The sequence below is a fragment of the Pteropus vampyrus genome, unplaced genomic scaffold (genome assembly GCF_000151845.1).
Source record: "Pteropus vampyrus isolate Shadow unplaced genomic scaffold, Pvam_2.0 Scaffold23, whole genome shotgun sequence".
Taxonomy (NCBI): Eukaryota; Metazoa; Chordata; class Mammalia; order Chiroptera; family Pteropodidae; genus Pteropus; species Pteropus vampyrus.
Window position 1 is genome coordinate 9,631,628 of NW_011888804.1, and position 27,708 is coordinate 9,659,335.

At 40.7% G+C, this 27,708-nt stretch overlaps 1 protein-coding gene and 1 pseudogene across 2 annotated transcripts; both read right to left on the minus strand.

Moving 5' to 3' along the window:
* Positions 1–5,396: 5,396 nt before the first annotated feature.
* On the minus strand, positions 5,397–17,433 carry LOC105289292 (2'-5'-oligoadenylate synthase-like protein 2). 2 transcript variants are annotated; one of them, XM_023528264.1, is made up of 7 exons: positions 17,112–17,433; positions 14,404–14,448; positions 12,709–12,997; positions 11,793–11,968; positions 9,355–9,596; positions 8,417–8,558; positions 5,397–6,638 (listed from the first exon to the last, which is right to left on the minus strand). In XM_023528264.1, exons 1-7 carry the CDS (start codon positions 17,307–17,309, stop codon positions 6,153–6,155), a joined length of 1,578 nt encoding a protein of 525 aa, XP_023384032.1. In that variant the 5' UTR covers positions 17,310–17,433; the 3' UTR covers positions 5,397–6,152. The 2 variants fall into 2 exon arrangements, with proteins under 2 accessions (XP_023384032.1, XP_011354202.1); XM_011355900.2 differs by lacking the exon at positions 14,404–14,448 and having other exon boundaries at positions 17,112–17,432.
* Positions 17,434–26,951: 9,518 nt separating this feature from the next.
* On the minus strand, positions 26,952–27,070 carry LOC111737132 (annotated as a pseudogene).
* Positions 27,071–27,708: the final 638 nt, after the last annotated feature.

Sequence of the window (27,708 nt, forward strand, 5' to 3'; positions counted from 1 at the left end):
AGAATCACCAGCATAAAGATATTTAAAGCCACAAGACTGGATGAGTGAGTGTAGAGCAAGAAGAGGAAAGGACAAAAGATTGAGCCCTGAAGCACTTAATAGTATAAAGAGGTTAGGGAATTGCAAGAATCCAGCAAAGAAGAATGGGAAGGAGTAGCCTGGGGGGTGGTAGAAAAACCAAGAGTGGTGTTTTCGAAGTGACCTACCGGGTCATGCTGGATGAATCTGCTCTGACTTTGTCCTGAGGCCAGTGGCATATCAGGGGGAGTGACCAGTGGTGAAGTTAGCATTCTGGAAAGATTGGTCTGGCTGCTTCTGTGGGGAGGATGGATTGCAGGAGGCAATAATAGAAGCAGGGAGAGACATGTCAGGACACTGTGCAGTGATCCAGGTGAGCCCACTGTGCAATGGTACGCTGGACTTGGCTGGAAGCGGTAGATGAAGAGAGAAAGGGCTGTATTCTAGGTCTATGTTGGAGGAAGGGTAGAGATAGGACTTGGTGACTGCAGATAGGAGATGAGAGACAGGGAGAAGACAGGGATGGCTATTAGCTCTCAGGCCTGGGTCCTCGAGTAACTAGTGGAGGGCACTCTTAACAAAGAGAGGAAGATAGAAGGAGAAATAAGAGTGAATCTAGAAATGTATTTTCGAACGATAACTTGGAGGTACCCATGGGGGATAAAGGAAGTAAGGAGCTCCAGGTGAAGACAAATTTGGTTTCCCCACACACAGATGGCTCAATGGTGCCTTAGGAAAGGATGATTGATACCAAAATTAAATGATGGGCAAAGAAAGTGAAACTCTGAGTACCAGATGGAGTGGCCAAAGAGACGGAACAAAGCCAGAGGGCTTAAAAATGATATCTAATTGCCTAATATTTCTGATAAACTGAGAAATATAGATCTAAGAAGTACCCGAGAAGACACTGGTGACTATGGTGGTTGAAGTTTTAGGGGAGAGCTGGGAGCAGAAGCCAGATTAGAGTAAGTTGAGGAGTAGGTGGAGTGAGCGGAATGGAGACCAGGAGTGTAACGAACCCTTGCAAAAGGTTTGTCACGAAAAAAGAGAAAGACAGGGTGTGCACTAGAGGAGGTGGTAGGGTGGAGAGTGTTTATTGTTTCTAATATCACTTTGGGAAAAAAAACCCTAAATCATGTCACATTTCAATTTAATGTAAACTTTCACACTGGCTAGCCCCAAGTGGAAAGCACCATATTTTTTCTTACATAATTTTGAAAAGTCCCCATGTTGCCAGTGTCTGGAAGTAGTGCCTGGTCCTTAAATAGTGCCATATCATAAGAGTTTACAGAGCAGTGGCAATTTCGCAAATTTCAGTTAACATTCAATTAAGGCTCCAAATGTTTGCCACGTGTTTATGATGACAAACGATGAACTTAAAGGCAATAGAAAAGTTATTTAAACAATAAACATTCAGGCTTTACTTCCTGGATTTTATTCAACTTCATGAAATCCATGAGAGTTGAGCAGTTGTATTTGATCACTAATACAGTGGATGGCACTTGAAGATTTGAAAAGGGAACATGGAGTCGGGAACTTACTGGCTTTATGGTTTGTCAAAATGCCACCCAGTCTTGAATGTTTCTACAGTGAGGGAGAAGAGCCAGTGGATAGAAAGGAGGTGAGCAAGGTTTGGGGCAGGAAGAAAATACATAAAGTTGGGTGTTGCTTAGCTTGAGTTCCCCCAAAAGCAAAGCATCAGATGAGGGCTTGCATGAGGGTGACTTGTTTTGGCAAATGATCCCAAGGGACAGGTATGGGGGATTGAGAAGGAGGAAAACCATCCCAAGGAATATTATTAAATTGACCACTACTGTGGGCATTTGGGATTTGATTCCACTGGGCATCCTCTAAGGAGCAGTGTAGAATGAGCCTCACCTGAGAGGTGGAAGAGGGGCATATGCTTTCATTGGTGCCTGTATTTCCACTGGTCAAGGGTTGCTCCATGAGGTGTTAATTCCCTTGAACTTCCACGTTCGCTTGTACATCATAGTGGCTGAAGGGGTGCCCACAGATATTTCTTATGGGGAAACAGAGAATGCCCTAGTAGATAGCAGGGCTATTTTTCTGCCATGTGAAGAGAGAAATGTATCCAAGAAAATCTAAAGCAATGCTCTCGATTTTTTCCCATCCTTGTATGCACACCCCTCTGTAATGCTGACTTTGCAGTTCTTTCTGTCAAGAGATGGAGCCTATTTCTCCAACTCTTGAAGCGGGGCATGTGACTTGTTTTGACCAAGGAGACATTAGCAAACAGGATGCAAGCAAAGTCTTAAAAAGTGTATGCATTGGGGCTTGTCTTTTCTCTTGCTGCTTTTCGAACCCAGCAACCATGTGAACAAGCTCAGACCAGCCTGTTGGATAGTGATAAACACATGGTTACGGCATTTGATTTTCCAACGGATATTGAGCCAATTACCAGACACGTGAGTGAGGATGTTGTAGACCCCCAGCTTCAAGCGAGCCAGCTCAGACCAGAAAACCTGCTTAACCGATTCCCAGAAACACAAGCAAATAAATGGGTGTTTTGGGTGGCATAAGCTAAGTGACACAACTTCTGGCATTGTGTGAATTCCTAGATTCACCTGTGCCCGATGTTAACTAACCCTGGACTCTTACGGGCCATGACATTCTACTTATTTTTGCTTAAACTAATTTGAATTGGGTCTCTGTCACTTGCAAGGGTCCTTGATGATCCAAGAATGAATGGACTGTATAAACAAATGGGTAGGAAAGATAAAGGCATTGACTAGTGAGTAACTGGTAGGCTTGACCGTGGGAGTCTAAGCTGGATAGAAAAGGAAAAAAATCCAGGGTGGAGAGGAAAGGGAAGGATCAGTTGTTCAAGGTCACTTCTCCTTAAAACCCCAGGGGTTCCTTCTCCGAATCTGTTCTTGGAACTGGGTCAGATTCACTGGTTTCCCCCTGATCTCTCTCAGCAATCCTGAACTTGTTACCTCAGCCTGTTTTCCACAGGCACTCAGAAGTCCACAGAGCTGTGAACACTGCCCTATTTAAGGTAAGTAGTCTGAGAAGCCCCTTCGTTGATCATTATCATAATCCATTTTGTGTTTATGGAGCCCACTTGGATTTGTGGATCTTAGGAGCTTTCTCCTTGTGATATCTGGGTACCATGGAAGAAAGCTGCATCCAGTTTTAAGGCTACTCAAAGGACAGAAACTTTCAAAAAAAAATATTGTCAAATGCCTAATATCACAATATTTTCTCCACCCTCTTTCCTGGATATGAAGTAAGAAAGAGACAGATTCTAGATATTCCAGACCTAATTGACAAATCAAGGTTGTTGGGGATGCATATGCAAATTCATGCATAAAATACAAATGAACTCTATTGATTATAACTTAATCACATGGTCATACCCAGCTGCAGGGGAGACTGGGAAATGTAGTCTTCAGACTCTGGTGATATGCTTAGCTAAAAATTCTATTTTTATAGAAGGAAAGGAGAAAGGACATGGAGTGGGGGAGCGAATACCAATTGCTGCTACAACATCCATTCTCTCTTTTTCTCTCTTGGCCCCAGCATGAGACTAGGAGTGAGCGAACTGCCAGCACCAAAGAGGATACAGCTCTTTATAAATCCCCCTACTCCTGCCCTGGGATATGAAAGAACTTGGAGGGGCAGGGGAAGGAGCTAATAACAGCTGGTAGCTGCTACATTTATTGAGCACTTATGGTGTGCCGCATACTAGGTGAAGAGTTTCACACACATTATGTCATGCTAGTCCTCGTACAAGACTTTACTTAATCCACTAGATTCATCTATGCATTCAACACACATTTACTGAGCACCTATTACATGTCAGCTCCTATGGTAGGCACTGGGGAAAGTGGTAAATAAGACAGAGTCTTCCATTCTTGCTGAGTTTACAACATAACAAAGTGGTTGCCAGCACAAGCTTTGGAGCCAGAGTGTTGGGTTCAAATCCTAACTTATTAGTCATGAGCATGTGCAAGTAACTTAAACTATCTGTGTCTCGGTTTTCCCACCTGTAAAACGTGGATAATAACAGTACCTTCATCCTAGGGCTAGTATAATGCTCCAGTGAAACGATGAATGAAAAACGCTCAGCTCAGTGTCTGGTACATAGTTGGTGCTCAATAAATGTGAGCTATTAACAGGGGAGACAAATCTCAAATTATAATCACTAATGAGTGTGAATAGCAAGAAGTGCGGGGTATGTCACCCACGAGAAGGAGCTGGAAATCTGAGTATCATTCTTTTTCCTTGATTATTCTATTGAGATATAACTTACACAAAACAAAGTGCACAGACCTGAAGCATAGTGGTCCAATCGGCTGGGTCATGTGGTCATCCCTGGTCCATCCGCTGTGGTTGGTGCGGACATTATTAATGAAGGGATTGGAGAAGGCTAGCAGAGTGACGAGGCTGGAGTTCAGGCAGTATGCCTGTGGGTGAGGCCCAGAGAAGGTGAGAAAGGCATTCCTTCTAAATGATCTACGAGACCTCCAGGGTGTCCCTGCTGAGGTTGGTCTGGTTCCTCTTCCACAGAAGTTGCCCTCTGAACATTCATCCCTATCCTCTAAGGCTCAATATTCTCATCTGTAAAAAGGGGGAGGGGGTATTGGTTTGACTCATCCATCTAACTTCCAGAGCAGCTGTGAGGATAAGAATCAAATGACATCATGTCTATGAAGACTTTTGGTGCAAATGCTATATAGATGTGCAAATTTATTAATTTACTGAAGACTAGAGAAAGAATTTTACTGAGCTGCTGAAGCAGATCTTAGTTAAGGCTCTTGGGGCAGGAAAGACCTCCAACCCATTCAGATTCGCTCGATGAGAGGCTGCTCATTCAATTTAGGTTGATGAAAGAAAAAGGGGGAATTTACTAGAAAAAAAGGCGGGACTACCCTTTCTCCCTGGGGTTATATGAGGGGCATTCGATTCTGTCTTTTGCTATGTATGTCTCTGTTCTCTGCTTAGATGGCTCTCTCTTTAATAATATGTGGACTTGGGTGGTGCTCTGGCTTAGGCTGTTCAGTTCTGACTGCATTTCTGCTTAGATAGCCTCACTTAACTGTACCAGAACTTGCCCATAGCTAGTCCCACCACCACCCCCAAACCCAGGACTCAAAATCTGATTGGCTAAGTACAACCAATGGATGGATGTTATCTTGGGTCAGCTGATCAATTTGGATCCAGTTAGACGTGGACAGAGGGGTGAAGGTATTGAGTATGAGCATGGAATAGGTCTGCCACTATACAAGCATGGGGCTTGTGTAGATGAGTGTGGGCACTTTCAAAGAATGAGATAGCTTGGAGGAGGCATCCCAAACAAGATGGTCTCCAAAATGGCACTGGGCTGAGACTCTCATGAAGGTAATAGTGAAAAATTCGAAGTCATTCTTTAGTTTATTTGTTTATTCAACAAGCACATGCTAAGCATTTGTGACAGGCAGGCACCATTCTTGACCATGGGGACACAGGAATAAGACACAGTTCTTGTCAAGTCTCATGAGAAGAGGTGGATAGATGATTTAACAAAGGAATCCAATGAAGGTTCTAAGTGCTTTCACAGAAGTCTGACCTGGATATAGAATGGGATAAGTTCAGAATATGACTTGGTGAGCTATATGGGGCTTATAGCAGTGGTTCTCAGACTCGAGTGTGCATCAGAATTACTTGGAATGCTTGTTAAGACACAAATTGCTGAGTCCCACCACGAGAGAACCAGACTCAGGTAAGTCTACGATAGTTGCTGAGAATTTTCATTTCTAAGAAGTTCCCAGGTGATGCTGATTTTGCTGGTCTGGGGTCCATACTTTGAGAGCTGACTCAAAGTCATGGAGTTATGACCCAGCATTCGGTATTCTGGAGTTACATATGTTTGGGCACATCTGGTGTGTTTTGAGAGTGGTGAGAAGAGATTAAGGGGGTAAGCAAGGATTAAATTGTCAAGGATTCTAAATGCCAAGCAAAGGAACTTGAACTTTATTCTGTAGGTAATAGGCGTCATTGGAGGATTTTAAGCAGGGAAGGCATACGTTCATATTTATGCTTCAGAAAAGAATAGTAGTCTGGGTAGAAAGGGTGAGATAGGGGGACAGGACCATCGAAGTCTACCTCATGAGCAGCCTGATTGTGGGCACTCATGGGGAACTGTGTTCTCTCCTAATGAGTGTGATGGTGTCACAGTCCTCGATCTGCAAGTCTGAGAGGCTGCGACGATTCCACAGTTTCCGACCCTGGAACTTTAGTATTTGATCTGCCACATCAGGTCCTCCAGCCTCTTCAATCTCTTTTTTCAAGTCATAGATGGAGTTATCTGGGTGGATGGCGTAAGGCTTGCTCTGGCCACTAGAGTCCTTCACGAAGACCTGGATCTCAGAAGGGAAGGTCTCCAGCACCCAGACAGTGACTTTAGAGAAGATCCCGTAATATGCCAGGGTTCGTTGGCTGCTGAGTAGTTGCCGCTCCCTTCCCGGCTCCTGGAAGGAGAGACGCTGCTGCCCGCTGAGGCCAAACGTCTTCTTGATCTCCACTTTCATCTTCCATATGGGACTGTAGGGGTCCACCCAGAATTTCCAGGCCTCTTTTCCTGTTTGTTTCACCATCACCTGCACATCCCTTGCTCCCTGGAAGGGAGGAGCAGATAAGGGTATCTGGTATTCCTGACTGTTGTCTTCAAATCCTCCGCCTTCTGGCTACTGATGACATGACTTATTGCCTACCAAGATACTCTTAATAAAAGGAAGTGCTATCAATAATTATCTCAGCTAATAGGCATAAAGCAAGACTATCCCAGGCAAAGCAGAACATTTGGTCATCCTAGGCTACAGGACTGCTAGGTCATCCTCTATCCTCTGACTCACTACAAGCAGAGTGACAACTGGCAGCAGCTCTCCAAATAACCATTCCTTCTATGCTGACCTATTCAGAGTCTCCGCCTGTCACATGCAGATAACATTAGAATCTACTCCATATGTAAACATAAGGCTACTACTGTAGATTAAATAATTTAACATATGGCAGGCGCTGGGATGTATGTTCAAGGATATTCATTGTAATAGCAAAAGTCTAAAAGCATCCTAAAAATTTATGAGTAGGGCACTGTTATGTAAGTTAAGATATTTTTTCATTCATTAGATTATGATATAGCTATTGACCCAGGAGGACTTGATATTCCCACTCGTCTAGGGCAGTCTTAGTGTATGTTCCTTGTCCTGCATAATTAACTGCATCCCATTTCATGCTTAAAAATATCCTGGTTTGGACTTTGTTTTGTGGTTACGCCTTTTAGGTCTATATGTGTGAATATGGAATTGTCTTTCAGATAATTCAATAGAGTAACTGAATTACCTAATAATTTAAGTAAATAAAAGTAAAAATACACACACAAAATAGGACATACAGTTAGATACAAGCATGTGCTTGTGTGTAGGTGGCACATACATGGAAGAAATGCGAGAAATAGATAAGTGCATGTTGGGAAGAGGGCAGAATTGAGAGACTGGGGATCAGGATGGGAGGCAGACGTACTTTAATTGTGCGTCCTTTGAAACAGTTTGCTTTTCTTTTTCCTTTTTTTTTTTTTTTTTTTTTTTGCTATGAATGTGTATCACCTCTTTCCCTTTCTCCTCCCACCCCCACACAAAAAATAATAATTATAGGGAGGGTTCTTAGCAAGATTTGGAAGACTATTCCATGAATCTTTTCTTCCAGGAGTCCCCTGGTCTGTTGGACATTCCAGCCAATGGGACATGGCTGGGTGGCGGGTCCCTCTGATGCATTAGTTACCTGCCTTGCTTCAGTTGCTGCAGGTTTGCCTTTGAGGCCGGGCTCAGAATTTACCTACAGAATATGAAATGTAGGACTGGCAATAAGATTTCTCTGGAACTATCAGGTTGATGAAATTAGATCTCTCAGTTGAGCTCATAGGAGAGCTCCGGTCTTTGAGTCCTGGATTCTCGTGTGGTGTTCAGACCCAGGACTGCTGTGATCCCAAGCCATGCTGTGATCCCAAGCCATGCACAGGGGGGCCACACAGCTGGCTTGCTGTCTGCAGTGGACTCCTATGTTCTTCAGTTAGGGTTTTGGGATATATCTATTAAATCTCTTGTTCTAATAGTAAGAAGTTGAGGTTTTGAAAACCTATACTAAGAGAACTATTACCCCACAGGATGTATGTATGGAGTAAATGCTCTGACTGTCTCCCTCAAATGGTCATACAGCAGGGCAGAAATTGCCTGCACATTTTATAGGTGAAAGAACTGAAGCCCAGATGCAGCACCATGAGAGATATTGTCTGTCCTGGGGACTTATAGGTGCTGTGGCAGGAGCTGGGGAGATTCATAGGGGGTTGCAGTGAGGTCATCACTGAGTCATGACACTGGGGTGAGGATGAGGGTGGTACCTGTACGTGCCAGCCTTGGTGGGGATCTTCAGTCCTGCAGCAGGCCTGCCTCAGGCAATGAACAGCCTCTTTGGCCACCAGGTCCCATCTTTTTTCCCTTCCCAGGTTGTTGGTGGGATCAGCTGGGTCCAGGATAACAGGCCTGGGAGAGAGAAGGGGAGTGATTTCCCATCATGCTCAGGACTCTGTCCTCTGTCTCTCAAGTCTGTGAGATTGTGCATGCCTCTGGGGAGATTTCCCTGCAAGCTGAAGCTCTTGGTTCAAGATGGTAGGTATAATCTAAGGTGGCCCAATCAGAATGAATCTCAGGGATTCTGCTTGGAATGCCAGGGCAAAGGAGCATTCTTTCTTGTATCAGAAGGTATGAACCCAGATGAGAAGGCCGGAACTGAGGCAGCCATGAAGGAATTAGCCTGAATTCAAAGGTAGAACCCTGGGAAGGGCAGAGTGAGCAGTTCATACATGGGTCCCTGATGACATAGCAAACGTCTGGATCACACCAGCTTCATTTATCTTTGGATTTCTCAGGTACAAAAGCCAAGACATCACCTTTATTTTAAAAACTGTTTAAGTTGGGTTTTCATCTCCTCTGAGCACTGTTGCTTTGAGGTGGGGGTGAAGCCAGAGGCACCCATGTTAGGCTGTTTACACAGGTCCCAAAAGGAGTCCTTGGTCTCCATCATACATGGGGGCCTTCTCGGTGAGTATGACCACATCTTTTCATTGATTAGAAAAATTAAGTACATGGTACACAGTTCAAAGGATATAAGTGAAATATAAAACTACATTGCACCCCAGACCCTAAATTCTTTCTCCAAAGCCAACCACAGTTACCAGCTTTTTATATACCATTCCATAAATGTTTGATGCCCCAATCTATGCTAAGACTCACATGTGTAGCTATTTAAATCTAAAAGTAATGCAACCAACACACTCACCTGGGTTTCTTCAACTGTTGTTTGATAAAGGTTCTGACAACCTCATTTTGGAAATCATAGTACTTGGTCCAATATATGCAGATGTCTTCATAATCTCTGAGGAGTTTCATCACAGCTATAAACCCTTCATTCAGGTAGAAGTTCTCACTTTCATCTGTACCGATTTCCCAGGCATAGATGGTCAGTAGCTCCAGTGCATATTTTGGGGGCAATGCTACCTTTCGATATTTATGTTTCAAGTACTGGAGAGGGAGAGTGGGGAGGGAGGGAATGAGAGATCATTACCTTGGGACTTGGGACTTTCCAGGTCACTCTGTTTCTAGGTCCCAGTAATACTTCCTCAATTTCATTTTATATCTAGATTATGTAGCACATCCATAAAATTTGCCGTGAGCCCAGCAGCTTGGGGTCTAGATGAACTATGTCCTGGGGGCATCAAAATTTCAATAAAAGAGGAAGTTGGGGACTCTTGGGGTCTTCTTGGCCTCATCAACCTGATATTCAGTTGGAATGGGGAAGGCAACATAATAGAGTGAATACAGGATATAACAGAAGAAAACTAAAACACACAGACACACTGAAAATGTAAAATCAGAATGAACTGAAAGATGAAGGAGAAAGAATAATGTGAAATTTTCAAATCTTCAAAAATTAATTTAGAAATTTATTGCAATTTTAGATTCCCAGTGATGTTTTTAATTGGATAAAATGATCTTAAGATTCAGATGGAAGAATAAATGCCTTGGAAATCCAAGAAAATTATGAAAGATAAAAATAGAAATGTTGATGTTTTTCTTCTCAGCTATATCATAAAGTAGTTTTTAAAAAAATGGTATGCTTTTGGCATTAGAATAAACAACGGTCAAGGGTAATAGAATAGATAAACCAAAATTCGTTTCCAGTAGATATAAGAATTTAATAATCGATAAGACTATCAATAATCGACAAACTATTTCAAAGGGCACACAAGTTCAGTTTAATAAAAAAAAGATGCATAATTCAGTAAATGATACTGGCACAACTTGTGAACCATTTGTAAGAAAATAAAGACTGTCATATCAAATATCAAAATACATTACAGCTAGAGTTAAAGTATATATTAAATACATGAGAAGAAAAATTAAGAGATTACATATGTACTGTGGGTAAGATGAGAAACTTATATAAAAGTCAGACATATTTGTGTATTTTAAAAACTAGAAATAATTATGTTGTCAAAGATACTATAATTAAAGTGATTAGATGAGTGATATATTTGTAAAACTATTTGCAACACATGAGAAATAATGGTAAAAATCTATGATTTACAGAGGTCTTACAACTGATAAGAAAAAGACAAAATATCCCATTGAAAAATATGCAAAATACATTGATAGATAACTCTCAAAAGTTCAAGTCTAAAAATCAGTAAGCAAATATATTTTCTAAAAGTAGAATATGAAAAGAGTTTACATAATATGATTCCACTTACGTAAGATCTGTGCATGACTGTCATGAATACAGATAAAAAGAAAGGTATGAAAAAATAGTCACCAAAAAATGTATATATGTTACAATTATATAAAATTATATAATTGTATTAACCAATGTTACCCCAATAAACTTAATTTAAAAAAAAGTATCATATCATTGAATTGTACACCAGAAACTTACTGGATTTCATTAACCAATGTCACCATAAAAAAAACATTATTGGTATTATCTCAGGGATTTCATGTGAATTTTATGTTCTTTTTTGTGCTTTATTTTTTGCATCACTTGAATTTTTTATAATGAGCCCAATGTATTTTTCAAATAGTCAGAAAAATAATTAATATTATGAAAAATGTTTAGAGTTGTTGATTAAGAGCACAAGTTCTAGAGTCAGACACTTTTGGGTTCAAACTCAGCCCCACTTCAGCGTTTGAACTTCATTTTTCTTATCTCCAAAATGGGGCTAATGAATAATACATGGAAGAGCCGTTGGACAGATTAAACGAGAAAAAATTTTCAGAGCACTTAGCATAGATCACAGAACATAATTAATGCTCAATAAATGATAGCTTTATTATTGTTGTTTTTGTTATGGTTATCCAAAATGCCTGAGGTGTGAAGCCTGCTGAAAATCATGTTTATGCACATCAGAAATCATTTAATCGCTCTGGAAGAACATGTCACTGGAACCAGGAGGCAATCACCAGGACACAACACTTCAGAAGAATATGGCAACGAGCAAACAGATACAACAATAATGCAAAACTTTGTCTAGTGCTCTATACTTTGCAAATAGTTTCCAATTATACTATTTCACCAATGCTGTTTAACCTGCTCCCTATTCTGAGATAGTTAGGTTGCTTCTGTTTCTTTTCCTTAAAAAAAAAAAAAAAAAAAAAAATGCTAGGATGCATCTGCCCTCCCTCTTGCCCCTGAGCCTCCCAGCCAGAGACCCAGCTCCTCACCTGCAGGTACCAGTGCTTCACCAGGCGCAGGAGGTTCTTTAGCTTAGTAGGGCGACTTTTCACAAAGTGCCTCTGCAACTCTGTGAAGCTTGGTGTGAACTCCCCAGGGCAACCGCCACTAGTTATTAAGGTTTCATAGATTTCTGGTGGTAGTTTAGAGTTTGGGGGAAAATTTCCTGGGAGAGAAAAGTACCTGGTCAGGAAAACCTATTCATCAAGGTGAGGAAGATGGAGAGAACTATAGTATATAGAACATGCAGACATTATCTCATGCAATCTTCACTAGAGCATTATTTTTCTCATTTTACAACTAATAAGTGGAGTCCTAGAGGGTTTGGTAGCCTACCCAAAAGTCACATAAATTTTAAATAACTGACATTGACCAAAGACTTACCATGTGTCAGGCACTAGGCTAAGCTCGTGGAATCCCGAGAACAGCTCCACGAAGTAGGTAATATTAAGTGGAACCATAGGAAATGCTATTTTTTGTGTGTGTGGGTCAAACATGGTCAAATATTGTTTATTTCCTATGGTTCAACCTGATATTTTATCCCATTTAACAGGTTGATACATTGAGTCTTGGAGGTTTTAAATAGCTTGCCCAAAGTCACACAATTAGTAAGTCTTGGAGCCAAAATTTGAAGACATTGTTCTAAAGACTATGAAGTGTTTGCTTGCCCCGAGGTCTCCCAGAGGGTCAGAGAAAAACCTCTTCCTTGGGTTGGGTAGGAATCCATTATCTGGGAGACATCCCCGCAATGGCACATGACAACATATGCGTTTCATCTGCCTGAAAAAGAGCAAACTCTACTCTCATCCTATCAGTTTCCACTTTCACAAACCCCTTTCCAAGGTCAGGTTGGCGGTGAAGGGCCCCTGACTAGTTTCTCTGGACCCAACCCATCAATGTCTTTACCAATAGCATTGAATGCCGGGAGCACGTCCACACTAATGATGTCACTGTTCTTCCTGGCCTGGACCTCGAAGGAAAGGGAGCGAGGGACCCTGGTTCTCTCTCTGTGCTGGGCCACAGTGATGTTGTAGGCCAAGCTCCTGCTACAGTGAGTCAGTTTCTCCTCGATGATGCTGATGATGGCCTCACGGAGACATGCCTGGTCTTGGAAGCTGGAGAAGCAGCTTAGGAACAGGACCAAATCCACGTCGGAGCTATAGTTTAGTGTTGTCCCCTTCCCAGAGGAGCCGCCCTGGGAAGGACATCAATGTTGAGCTTCACCTCCTCTGAGCCCTGTTGCTTTGAGAGGCACCCATGTTAGGCTGTTTACACAGGTCCCAAAAGGAGTCCTTGGTCTCCATCATACATGGGGGCCTTCTCAGTGAGTATGACCACATCTTTTCATTGATTAGAAAAATTAAGTACATGGTACACAGTTCAAAGGATATAAGTGAAATATAAAACTACATTGCACCCCAGACCCTAAATTCTTTCTCCAAAGCCAACCACAGTTACCAGCTTTTTATATACCATTCCATAAATGTTTGATGCCCCAATCTATGCTAAGACTCACATGTAGCTATTTAAATCTGAATTAGTTGAAATGAAATACAAAATTCAGTTCTTCAGTTACACTAGCTTCATTTCAAGTACTTGATAGCCACCTAACTATATTGAACAGTGCATATATAGACCATTTCCATCGTTGGAGAAAGTTCTATTAGACAGCTCTGGCCTAGACAAACATATTTTTGTGTATGTATTTTGTACACATATTTTGGGTGTGTGTATACACAAATATATATTTTTAGCTTTTATTTTGAAAAAATAGATTCATGAGAAGCTGTAAAGATGATTCAGAGAGGTCTAAAGTATCCCTTACCTACTTCCACTCCCAAGGCCACACCTTACATAAATTAGTAGACTACCAAACCCAGGAAACTGACATCAATACAATGTTTCTGCTTAGTTCAATGACATTTTATCATATGTGTAGATACCTGTCATCACCACTGAAACCAAGATACAGAACTATTCCATTCTCCTTCCTCATTCTACTTTTTAGAGTCACAGCTACCTCCCTCCCTTTCACCATCCCTAAAACCCAGAAACTACTTATCTGTCTTCCATCTCTACAGTCTTGTCATTTCAAGCATTGTATAAATGAAACCAATATGGTATGTGACTTTTTGACACTAGCTTTTTTTTTTTCACTTAGTATAATGCTTTTGATAACCAACCATGTTGTTGCATATATTAATAGTTTGTCCCACCATAATCACCCTCATTACAGGTTGTTACTCAAGTTTTAACTTCAGTCCTTAATCTGCTTGCTTATTTTACTTTTGGAATTCTCAACTACTTTCTTTTTTCTGTCTCTCCAGAATTTTAGTTATAATTTGTGACAGCCTTATTCCACCTGGGCCAGCGCCAGAAGTTTACAATCTCTTTTAAAATATATTTAGAAATTCATATGAAATAAAATGTTTTCTAGTTATTTATAAACACATAAAATGTGATCATAATATACTAAAATGTTAGTAGTGCTTATCTATGCATAGTACGGTCATTCATTTTATAATTTTTTCATATTTTCCTATATTTTTGTGATTAAATGTATTACTCATGTAATTTTAAAAATCATGAAGTAATTTTGACCTCAGGTTCCCAGGTGACCTTAATTTTGGCATTGGGTTTCTTGATCTGAGGAAACAGAATAGAAAAAAGACAAATATGAGTATCAGAGAGTGGCAATGATTAAGCACAGCAAGAGATGACTTTGAATAAGCTACTACTGGTCCCAGAAGACTCTTCATAGGAAATCATATTAAATCAGCATTTAACTCTAGAAAGATACACCACTATCACCACAATATAGATGGTGAAACCAAGAAAACAAGATGCAAGTCAGAATCTAGTGCTTGACAAGGTCGAGAAAGGCAGAGAGAAATGTTGAATTGTGTGCAGTGTGCAATGTGCCCTCTTCCTTCTTCCTAATGTAGAAACAGAAATGTAATAAACACATTCCCTTTTTGCTATTGCTTGCTTACCAGCGCTTATCAAAATAGGGTGTTTGCTTATCAAAATAGGGTGTTTAACTCCATAAATACTTTGCTCTAGGCATTTTCCATGCTGCTCAAAATCGTTGGAGATAGTTATTCCAGAGGTGTTTAAGCTTCTGGAAATAGAGATCATTGAGAGAACAAGAGAAAAGGGAAAATAATTTTTTCTAGATTAACAGTCTCTACCTGTAGAGATGAGGATGGGAGCTTCAACATGTGGGTACTTGGAATAACATAAATGGCATGTCTCTAATGGAAACAGTATATTCGAATTCATATGATATGGGGAAACGGCATGAGAACTATAAAAATTGACTAAATACTAAACCAGGTTATATTCAGAGCCTTCAATGTGCTGCTAGACACGGGAACCTGTCTGATCAGTCCTAGGGCCAGATCCTGAGGGAACCTACAGAACAAAGGAAGATTCCTGCTGAGATTACTAAGAACTATGTACCCATACCTTTAACTCTGCATGTCCATACCTTGAAAGGAAAACAGAAAAACAAAGACTTTAAGCTTGAATTTTTATAGAAACTAAGAATCAGATGTAAATCGAATTCCTCAAACACTTGGGGTCTCATTCTCTGACTCTGAGAAGAGAGCATGCTCTGTCTGTGGAGTGTTATTCCTTCTCTTATAAACTTTTCTTTGTCTCTAACTGGCGTGCACTTGAATTCTTTCCTGCATGGAGCCAAGGACCCTCCCTCCCTTGGTGTAGGGCTTCAGTCCCCACTGGGGGACATGGGGGGATTCTTTCCATCCTGCATTACGTAGAAGAACTTTATTTAGAACATATGTTAAAATACTTGAATACTTTCAAACCCATCCTTCAGAGAATATACATCTTATTTCTGATTCTGATGGGAATTTCCTTGTTTCAGTTTTGGGTCCTGAAAGCAAAGATGCTGATGGAGCTCTAGAGTCCACAAGTGCAAAGTTGGACCTTTTAAAGCAACTACAGAGCTTGAATTTCTGTTTGGAAGCTCATGGTTTACGGAAAACACCCCTGAATCTTTGGTTTCAACTTTTTATTTAAAGATTCTTTAAAGCTGCATGTTATTCCTCTTCAGCCTTACCCTTGGCAACCATTACCACCCCCAGGTAGAGACTGATTTACTTAAGTTAATGTCAGATGTCTTTCATTCTAGCAAAATGAGAACAATTTGGACTTATGGTCAAGACACTTTTGATTTAGGGTGATATGTTAGAAGTTGAATTACAAGTTAGTACTTTTTCAGGAGGAACTTTGCTATAAATTGGTGTTGAATTTCATGGTTAGCTCCTAAAAATTCACTTAACCCTAGAAGTACACTCTGGCATTACATAATTGCTAATATAACTATATAATATAATATAATGCTATTTTAGAAGAAAAATATAGGAGATTATGACTTGGGGGGTAAAGTAGGTTTTCTTAAATAGAAACAAAAGCATAAATTTTATAGAGACCTGTTATCCATATTCCATCTGCCTCCCTGGCACTCAGAGAGCTGGATCCCTAGTAGTAATAATAACAATAATATAAAAATAAAATATGATTATATTAAACAAAAAAATTTAACTCCCATGGCTGAAAGCCTTTTTAAAAGAGTTTATTGAGCCATATGCTAGCCAGAAAAGGACCAGGTCCCAGGGCATGAAGGCTAGACCAGCAGCAGCAACGCCAGGTAGAAAAGAAGCATGTTCCCAGTCCTGGAGTTAACAAGCATTTTTATACATTATCTCTTGGGGAAGAAAGAGGTAAGTTGTTTTGAAAGAATTTAAATTGGATACAGATAATGGGAGAAGGAAAAGGTGAAGCAGGGGGCATTTATATGATATGAGCACAGTCTAAAGAAGAAATATTTATTACTTTTGAATGGTTACAGGCAATAGTCCTGCAAGTTCTTGCATATGCAAGGTGCAATGTCTAGTGGTCAGCTAATAGACACTTGGAGGTTGATTCAAAGTTTCAATATACATTTAGCAATTGTGAGCAGTCTTTGTTATTGGCCCACAGCTATTAACTGATTAATTATTCCTGCCTCTTTGTCTCACTCTTCAGCTTCTGTAATTTAATTTAGAACACCTCAGAATTTTTCTCTGGTCAATTATGATCATCATCATCATCCTTTAGATTTGTAGGATAACTTACTGTTTAAAGACACTTTCCTACACTTTATCACATTTATTCCTGATAACAACAAATTTGGGTTAAAGAGGAGGAGACTGAGCCTGGGGGAGAAGATCCCTCTCCTAAGGTCACACAGTCCCAAAGCAGCAGAGCTGGGATTCAAACACCCAGGGTCCCCATGTGCTCACCTTCACCACCTTCAGCACCCTAATTTCTTGGTCGGCAATCAGCTCATCACGGAAGCATTGATCCTTCAAGAACCGCTGGATTCTCTCCCAGGCGTCCTGCACTTCCTCCTTCCAGTCCCTCTGGGGCTGCAGGCTCTGACACACAAAGGTGTCCAGACTGTCTGCAGGGGTCTCATACAGGTCCCAGCAGGGCTCCATTTCTGTGGGGACTAGCCTCCCCCTTGGAATAAATCTTCTCCACTTCTGCCCAGCCCTGTCGAGGCTCAGAAGCCAGCTCTCCTGATAGGTCCTCCCTGCTCACGTAATGTTTGGAAACTGAAACTGAATTTGCAGAGCTCATTTTTGCTTCCTGTTTAAAGCTGCCAGGAAAAATGGCTGGGAGAGGGGAATGAGCGCCCCCTCGCGCCTCCCTTCAAGCTCTCAGTCTGAGCATTTCCCAGACTGTCCTGGAGCAGGTCTCCCCACAGGTCCCATTTCATGCAACACTGAGAGAAGACGCCACCCTCTTTTGGAACTGGATTGTGTTTGCCCCTTGGGCCAGGAGGTGCTGTTGCCTGACTGCTGGGGTGGAGGCTTGGACGGAGGCTTGGGCGGAGCCTCGGGGGTCCTGGAACTGGGATGGATTGAGCTCTAAGAGCGAAATCGAACACACTCTCTATTTGCTGCTTTGTTCCTTATACCCAGCTGAACTTCTGCCTCATCCCCAATAACCTATAGAAAAGAGGAAGTCTTTAAGAAGTTTCCACTGGTGGTTCTCTCAAATACTTGATTTTGAACAGCAAAGGACAGTTTGGGAAATCTACAATGGCCTTAAAAGATCTCAATAAATGCAAGTTTTGGAGGCCTAAAAAGGCAACCCTCTGAATCTGTAAAACAAGTGGCAGATAATTAATTGAGCAATTACTCCTAAAAGAGGACCTTACATTTGTTCTTGTGGGTGGAATGTCCCATCAATATCGTGAAGGTCACAAATATCTACTTACAGGATGCATTTTAAAAATATCCTAACGCCACCTGAGCGTATCACTGTGGTTTGTCAAAAACTTCAATATTCAGAAAGGCCTGTCTCCCATTCTGCTTGATGGAAGAGAAGATACTGGGTCCTGGAAAACTGGCTTAGGAGAATCAAAAACTGCCTCAGAGATGAGGAAAATACTGATGCTGGAGATGCCTGTGAATAGTTTGAGTAGGAAACAGTTTTTGAAATGTAAAAGTGGAAAAGAGTAATACTTATCTAATACTCAGTACAACATTTCAAAATACATGGCTGTGTCTAAACAAATAAATATTATAAGTGCATATTTTATTTCCACAAAGCTTATATAAGTAGGAAAACCCCAACAAATCTTCATTTCTCACTGGGAAATATTTATTATTAGCCCATTGGAAAAATTGACTTAGATTTGGAGTCACCTTGTACTGCGCAGTTTGTCACTGTGACATTTTGACTAATTTCCCTTTCTCCTCACTAGGTGGTGCTCTACACCCACCTAAAACAGCCACTATTTCTAATTCCTAGGATCCTAGTTTGGTAGAAACAGTTGTATGATCAATCCCTCATATTCCAGAAGGTACATGGAGACCAGAGTGTTTACCGGGCCTCACTGACATTAGGGTGACAATATTAACCCCAATAGATATAAGCTGTTGAGCACACAGTGTCTGCCAGGCTCTTTTCATGAATTAGCTCCTTAAAACCCACACAGGACCCTATGATGTAAGTCCCATCCTACACACAAGGAAACTGAATCTCAGAGAGATGATGTGACCTATCTAGAGTCACATAGCACATAACTAGACAGGATGTGTGATTCGAACTCAAGTTTTCTGTATTCCAATTGCCAGAGACTTGACCACCATACATACTATACTGCTGACCAGAGCAGTTGCTAATTATTGAGCTCCTACTGTGCATTGGGCACTGGGTGAGGCTTGGGGAATACAGAGATGAATAAGACAGACTCATTCAATGGGTACTTTGTTATATGTCCTCTCCACCGGGAACCCTAAGGACAGGAAACGTGTCCCAGCATCTAGCACAGAGCGTGGCACGCAGTGGGGCCCAAGTTAATGTTGGCTGAATAAACAAGAGAGCTGTACCAGACTGCATAGCAAGAATAAGCACTTCAGTCTCGTGGCTATTTTTTAGTCTATAAAAGGGACCAAAGGTGGAGGACAGGGGATGTCCTATAATCTCCTACTTGTCCCATCAAGACATCCATCAAGGGCTATCCCAAATGTCCCTCTGGTTGTACAATGCTGTCATTCTAATGGAATGGTGGTGGTTTAGGATCATTTTTTTAAGCATGCTTGCTTCTTGATTTACTCTGTGTTTTTCAATTTATGGGAATCTCGTACACTCTAGAGAATATGTTAAATATTCGTTATGGGCCCTTCCTTCCCCAATTGTATTTTGCATACAATTTCAGGGGCTTCCTGGACCCTAAGTTAAGAATCTCTGCTGTAAAAACTCTTATGGATCAAAAGACATTCTAAACCAGAGTCACATCTCAAATGGTGAAATTGTCTTGTTCAACCAATACATTTTATTCAATGCCTATTATGTGCCATGCATTCTACCGGGCGCTGGGGATTCTACAGGGAACAATTGTGGGGATTGGGAAAATTCTGGAAGGAGCTCTTGGGTAGCAGGAAGCCTCATCCACTTCTTGGCTCTCTGGCCACACTTGGTGATGGGGACTGGGGCGGTTCACATCTCCCCAAAAGCCTGAAACATTTTCTCCCTCCTGGCTCCTATTTTAGAGTCTTGTACAGGTTTACTCAAGGGAAGCATGGATAATCCCGAATCACCTATGACATGTAACCACATCCTTTAGGACTTATGTTTCCACTGCCCATCCCTAGGATGTGCAAAATACAGCTGCACTCAGTGCTATAAGTTCAAAGCCACTCTCATCCCAACCCCCTCACAAAATGGCAGATTTTCCTCTTCTTTTTGGTAATGGCAAAAATAAGACTTTGCCATTCATTGGGATCATATGTACTGAGCACATTTGGGGAACTTGCGACTATGGGGAGAAGGAGATTGCGTTTTTGGAAATGTGAATGGATAAGGTGTGGTGACAGAGCAGGACAAGCTGATGGCTGGCTGTGAGAGTCAATCCAGGTTTTGTGGGGGAATAAAATCAGGTAAAGCGAGTACAGTGCCAAACCCAGAGTCTGCAACACAGGGTGTGTGTGCTCTGTCAAGGATACTGTGGATTATTTTTTGCCATTCTTACTCCATCTTGTCCAAGGAAATTTTAGAAACTTCATACATCCATGGTCCTCCATGTTGGCCATCAGATACAAAGAGTAGGTGGCCAGGTCACAGAGGGAAAATGGGACTGATGAACATTTGAGGATCTTCCAGTGAATGGTGAGTTCTCAAAGAGCCTGTGTCCTCCAGCTTACTGTGTGGGTCTCCATCCCATGCTCCAGGCTGGACATAGTTCTACAGATATTCTGAGCAGCAGATTACAGGTCCACCAGGCTAAAGAGGTTAAAGGCATGGCCCAGGTCTCCCAGTGAGTCACTGAGCTGAGGCAGTGAGCACAGCCCTCACTCTGCCAGCTGCCTTATCAATAACTGGCTCTGCTTCAGGGGGCTGGGGATGGCAGAGGGGACCTCACTACCTAGTGTAGGGGAAGGAGACTGAGCCTTGGCTCCATGACTTCCAGCAAGCTTCTCTGAGCTTCAATTTCCTTGTCTGTAAAATGGGAGGACAAAGGCTGTATATCACTTATCTACTGGTGTAACAAACCACCCAAAGTGTTCGTGGCTTAAAACAACATACATTATTTATCTCACCTCTTTGGGGGCTGACTTGTTTGTGGGTTTGCTCTGCATCTGTGGTCAGCTGGAAGGTCAGCTTATGGATGGGTGGGCTAGGATGTCCTCACTCACATGTCTGGTGGCTGGAGGCTGCTGGCTGAGGTGAAGAGGTACTACTGGGTCACAGGACTCTCATCATCCAGCAGGCTAGCTTCTTCCTAGGCATCTTCACATGGTGTCTCGGATCCAAGTGCAGCAAGAGAGAGCAAGCTCTACATATGAGCACTTTTTAAGCCTCTGTATGTGTCACGTTCACCAATACCCCATCGTCCAGAGCAAGTCACATGACCAAGGCTGGAGTCAATGTGGAAGGGCAACAACATAGGGCATGGCTAGATGGAGGAGAATAATTTGTGGCCATCTTTTGCAATCTGCCACAGTATCCCCTACAGAGATATTGGGAAGAACAAATGAGAAGTGACTAAGTAGGCTCTAAGTAGTAATGAAAATAATAGCAGACAATTACTTAATTCTCATTTTTATACTTGAGGTTCAGAGAGGTGAAATAACTTCAGGGTCACACAACCAATTAATGGTAGAGCTAGAACGTGCATCCAGCGCTGTCTGATTCCAAAGTTCATGTTCACAGCCACCATCCTCTGCTGACTTGCCAGCACATGTTATTTAGTTCCATCCCAAATAGGGACTAATAGAATATTTAATCGGGGTTTCAAGTCCTGTTTCTCCCTTCTGGCCATTCTCCTCACTGTACTCAGACAATGACACCGTCTGGCCTAATTTTAAAGAATCCAGCTGAATGCTCTGCTTCTCATCTGCATCACAGAGTCGAGGCATAAAGTAAAAACCAGAGAACATTTGTTTAAATAAATCACCTACCCACACCAGCAAAGACCAAGTGGAGAGTTTTGACTTCTACCCTCTCCAGGCTGTAATGAGGCACCCAACCCTCTTCTGGCAGTGGGGCAGGTAGTGTGATACCAGAGAAGGCTGAGTAGGGAGTCAGGACTTTCATCCTTGCTGAATGCCAAGGAAGGCAGTCCTCCACTCCCCAGTGTCAGTCGAATTTGGGCAGAACCTGGACTACCACTCTCCACCCAGCAGTAAAGAGGAGGTCCACCCTCTCTTCCCACTAGGGTGGGGTCAGGGCAGACTTGCACCACCACTCAGTGGCCAAAAGGCCCTCTCCCTACCCTTGGTGTCAGTGAGGTCACATGGGAGCACTAATGAGACACTCATCGGTCCCTGCCACCAAGGTATCACTGGAGCCCTGATGGGGAACTGGAACTCAACTGCTCCTCTAATCCCCAGCAGTACAGAGAACCTCATCCCTTGGAGGTTAATGGGCCCAAGTGGGGAACCTGGATGTCCACACCCACCTGGTGAGCATGAGGCAGGACCCCTTACCCCTCAAGCAGTGTCAGAAAATCCAGCTAAAACAGAACCTATAAATAAGACCCTGTCTTATAATACCTAGTACGTCCAGGTTTCAATGAAAAATGACTCATCACAGCAAGAACCAGGAAGATCTCAAATGGATTGAAGAAAGACAATTAACAGATGCCAACACTGAGATGACAGAGGTATTAGAAATATCTGACAAAGGTTTTAAAACAGCTATCATAAAAAATGTTCAAATAAGCAATTAAGAGTATGCTTGAAACAAATGAGAGGCTGGTGGATGTGACTATAAAAAGGAGGCATGGGGGATTCTTGTGGGGATGAATCTGTTTTGTATCTAAACTGCATCAATGTCAACATGGAGGTCCTGGTATCGTACAATAGTTTTGCAAGATGTTACCATTGGGGAAATCTGAATATAGCATATATGGATCACTTTGTATTATTTCTTACAACTGCATTGAGAATCTACAACTATCTCAAAATAAAAAGTTAATTTTAAAAAATAAGGCATCCCATCTGTAGCAGGATCAATCATTTGGTACTTTTCCAGCCCCCTATTTTTCATAAAAAAGCAACTTAATGCAATGAGAATCAAGATCTAGAAAAGTGGGATTAATTTTCACTATTCTCTCAACTTTGTCTTCTTTTATCACTCAATGAGGGGGCCTTCCTACTCAGATTACTGTACGGGCTTCTAGGTTCTCATTTATTTTCTATTAATTTTATTATATTATTATTATTATCATTATTGTTATTAGTTAATGCTTCCAAAGGTCTAATTCACTGAGTTTCTAGATTCCAGATTGTTGGGAATTTCAGGCAATTATGTATGTAAAGCACTCGGCATAGGGCCTGGCATATATAATCAATGCATTATGTTATTGTTAAATTTTTAGCAATAATTTATTTCCAAAGAGTAAGCCAACTTGGTTCCCAGTTCAATCTCAAGCACTTCATCAACCATACTTTCCCCTAAAATGACTTAGAGCCCACTGCTATCAATGTCCACGTTTAATTAAGAATAAAAATGAAGGTAGAAAACCAGAGGAGAGAAGGAGCAGTTAGGGAGATTGTTTTATAAACTATATAAATGTCTAACCAATGTCCTGTATACTTGAAACTAATTAAAATTTTAAAAAATGGAAAAAAAAAGAACAAAAATAATAATGAACTATTTTGTGCCTCATCATCATATGCCTGGTATTGCACTAAGCACTTCAGCTCCTTTATTTCATTGAAATGAAGTGAGTTACAAAGTCTCTTCTCTGGAGCAAGGGTGCACAGTTCCTGCTTGGGGACCACCTTACTTCTTGGCATACCTGCATCCCTCAATGTGACCAGAGGGGGCGCCAAGGGTGTGAGTTCTGGTGTGGGAATAGGACTTCTCTTTTGGATATGGGCCCTACAGCTCTTGGGCCCTGGTTGGGCTGGGAGCTAAGGGAAGAGACCTGTTTTCATTTCTCTTTGTTGTACGCTTGGAAGTTGAATTGCTGAGTCATATAGTAATTGTTTCATTATTTATGTACCTACTGCCATACTAAGTGGCTACACCATTTTATATTCCCATCAGCAGCCAGAAATGTATGAGGGTTCCAGTTGGTCCACATCCTTGCCAACAATTATGTCTTTTTGATTATAGTCATTTAATGGATGTGAAGTGATTTTGTGGTTTTGATTTGTTTTTCCCTGATAGCTAATGGTGTTGGACATCTTTTTATGTGCTTAATGGCTATTTCTATATCTCCTTTGAAGAAATGTCTATTTGTACATTTAGAAAACTGAGTTGTCTTTCTATAATTGAATTGCAATCGTTCTTATATTCTAGATACAAGTTTATTATTATAGATACGATTTGCAAAATTTTCTCTATATTGTCTTTATTTTTTGATGTCTTTTGAATCACAAAAGTTTTTTATTTTGACAATGTCCAATTTATGCTCAATAGGAAAGGGAAAGACTTAAATCAGTTCATTTTTAGATGTACTATAGATCAAAAAATGTTTATCAGGGAACAAAGTCAGTCTGCTGTTTAAATCCTTTAGTGGTCTCCCATCCATTGTCTATGGTTAAAGTTCAGATTTTGAATGTGGTTGTAGATCGAGGTGTCTGATTTCAGTCTGCCTTATCTCTCACTACTCTCCTTCTTACGTTTTCAACCCCACGGCTACTTCCTGAAACATCCTTGTCTTCATCTTCTTGTGATGCACTTACTACTCCACCCCTTTCTACTTGCCAAGTCCCACTTATCCTTCGGGATCCTCCATGAAACCTTTCTCATTATTATTATCCAAAGTCCATAGTTTACATTAGGGTTCACTCATTGTTTGTATATTCTATGGGTTTTGAGGAATGTGTAACGTCCTGCATCCACCACTACAGTGTCATATGGAATAACCTTAGGCAGGCATTGTCCTTGCCCTCATGTATTATACATTCATCACCACTGTCTGCTACAAGGAACCAGACCTGAACTTGAGCTCACACACTGAAGGCACCTCCCCACAGAAGGCTGAATGTGAGGGAGAAATTCACAAGGAAGATAGACCAGATTCTCTTGCTCACAGCTTGCTCTCCAGTGCCTACTGGATGTTTGCTGAATGAATGATTACAGAAGTTAACTGGAAAGATCCCGAGGTCAGTGGGTTTCTGTGGTTATTATTCACAGCTTTGTTGCCTGTGATAGAATAACAAAGTACAGGGGTAGTTCCTCTCTGCCTTTCTGGCATCCAAGTTCAGCTCTTACCAAAAAATTGTTCAGATTGTAAAACTGAGTGTTTAAAACATTTTCCCAAGGGCAGAACATTCTCGTCCAGGTTCTTGTCCCCTAATGAACAGCAATGACTGGCTCACAGGCTTCAGAGTAGGGCAGATGGCCAGGGAACAAATTACTTTGGTACTATGTAGCCACACCAAATGCAATAGGCCTGATGATACTGAGTCTTCAGTGCTGGAACTACCTTTATGCAAGGCCTGATAAAGGATGTAAGCTGGTTGCAAGGGTGCACGCATTCTGTCTTCCTTTTCATTTTTTTGTTCATGCTCTCTTGCTTCCTTTAGAGCATCTGAGTATTCACTAGTTATATTTTTGTTCATGTTTTCACAGTCTATCATTTTCTCATTAATTTTTAAAAAATTGATAGACTATTTTTTAGAGCAGGTAGGCTTACAGAAAAAATTGAGTGTTAAGTGCAGAAAATTCCCATTTACCTTCTCTCCCTCACTTTTCTACACAGGTCCCCCATCATTATTATCTTTCATTTGTGTGGCACATTTGTTAAGATTGATGAATCAATGTTGATACATTATTATTATCCAAAGTCCATAGTTTACATTAGGGTTCACTCATTGTTTGTATATTCTATGGGTTTTGAGGAATGTGTAACGTCCTGCATCCACCACTACAGTGTCGTATGGAATAATCTTCCTGCCTTAAAAATCCTATGCTCCTCCTACTCATCCCACTCTCCCTACAAGCCTCTAGCAACCACTGGTCTTTTTGCTTCATAGTTTTGCCTTTTTTAGAATGTCATATGGTTGGAATCATATAGTATGTGGAGCCTTTTCAGGTTTTTTTTTTCCACTTAGCAATATGCATTTAAGCTTCCTCCATGTCTTTTCATGGCTTGATATCTTGCTGAATAATATTCCATTGTATGGACATACCAGAGTTTATCCATTCACTAATTAAAGAACATCTCAGTTGCTTCCAAATTTGGGTAAATACAAAGGAGCACAATTTTCAGTTCATTTGGGTAAATACAAAGGAGCACGATTGCTCCTTTGTATCATATGGTAAGACTATGTTTAATTTTGTAAGAAACTGCCAAACTGTCTTTTTACCATTTTGCATTCCCACCAGGATACGATGTTGAATATCTTTTCATATACTTATTTGCCATCTGTATATCTTCTTCGGAAGTTGTTCGGGTATTCTTTTCCAGCTTTATTGAGATATAATTCACATATAATATTATGTAAGTTTAGGGTATACAAAGTGATGATTTGATATACCTATATATTTTGAAATGATTACCACAATAGGGTTAGTAACACATCCAACATCTCATATAGTTACCTTTTTTGAGGTGAAAACTTTCATGATCTACTCATTTAGTAACTTTCTAGTTTACAATACAATGCTATAGTTACCATACTGTACATTAGGTCCCCAGAATTCACTTTATAACTGGAAGTCTGTACATTTTGATCTCCTTACCTCATTTCACTCCCTAATCCCCACCTCTGGCAACCAGCAATCTGTTCTCTGCATCCATGAGTTAGGTTTTGTTTAAGATTTCACATGTAAGTGATATCATACAGTATTTGTATTTTTCTGACTTATTTCACTTAGTATAATGTCCTCAAGTTATATCTATGTTGTCAAAAATGTCAAGACTTCCTTCCTTTTTATAGCTGAATAATAGCCCATTCTATCTATCTATCTATCTATCTATCTATCTATCTATCTATCTATCTACCTACCTATCTATCTATCTATCATATCTTCTTTATCCATTCATCCATTGATGGACATTGTTTGTTTCCATGTCTTGCTTTGCCTATTTTTAAATCATATATATTTTTTGCTGTTGAGTTGTATGAGCTCCTTACATTTATTTATTTAATTAATTTTTTAATTTTTTACACCTACAGCACCTGGTCTTCCTAGGTGGTCTTCCATCCAAGTAATAACCAGGCCCAACTCTGCTTAGCTTCTGAGATCAGATGGGATCAGGCTTGATCAGGGTGGCATGGCCATAGTCCTTATATATTTTGGATATTAATCTCTTAGCATACATGTGGTTTGCTAATATTTTTCCTATTCCTAGGTTGCCTTTGCATTTTGATTCTTTTCCTTTTTTACTGTGCAGAAGCTTTTTAGTTTGACAAAGTCCTATATGTTGATTTTTGTTTTTGTTGTTTGTGCTTTTAGTATCATATTCAAAAAATCATTTCCAAGACCAATATTAAGGAGCTTTTCCCTGTTTTTTTTTCCCCCAGGAGTTTTATAGTTTCAAGTCTTTAGTTCATTTCAAGTTAATTTTTACAAGCGGTATAAGATAGCAGTCCAATTTTATTCTTTTGTGTGTAGGTGTCCAGTTTTCCCAACACTAGATACCGAAGAGGCTGTTTTTTCTCCATTGAGTATTCTTGGCTTCCTTGTCAATTAGTTGACTATGAGTTTATTTCTAGACTCTTGATTCTTTTCTGTTAGGTGTATGTGTTTCTTTTTATGCCAGTACCATACTGTTTTAATTACTATAGCTTCAAAATATAGTTTAAAATTGGGAAGTATAATGCATCAAACTTTGTTCTTTTTTCTCGGGACTGCTGTGATTAGTCACGGTCTATTGTGGTTCCTTAGAAATTTTAGGATTTTCTTCTATTTATGTAAAAAAAA

Bases quoted from the DNA above. Each gene is read 5' to 3' on its own strand.
- LOC105289292 (XM_023528264.1), bottom strand. From the start codon at position 17,309: ATGGAGCCCTGCTGGGACCTGTATGAGACCCCTGCAGACAGTCTGGAC. The intron at 14,449-17,111 runs GTGAGCACATGG...CTGTTTCCTCAG, and splicing joins GGGTGCTGAAGGTGGTGAAG to ATCAAGAAACCCAATGCCAA. The intron at 6,639-8,416 runs GTACCACCCTCA...CCTCCCTTCCAG, and splicing joins ACCAAGGCTGGCACGTACAG to GGAGCAAGGGATGTGCAGGT.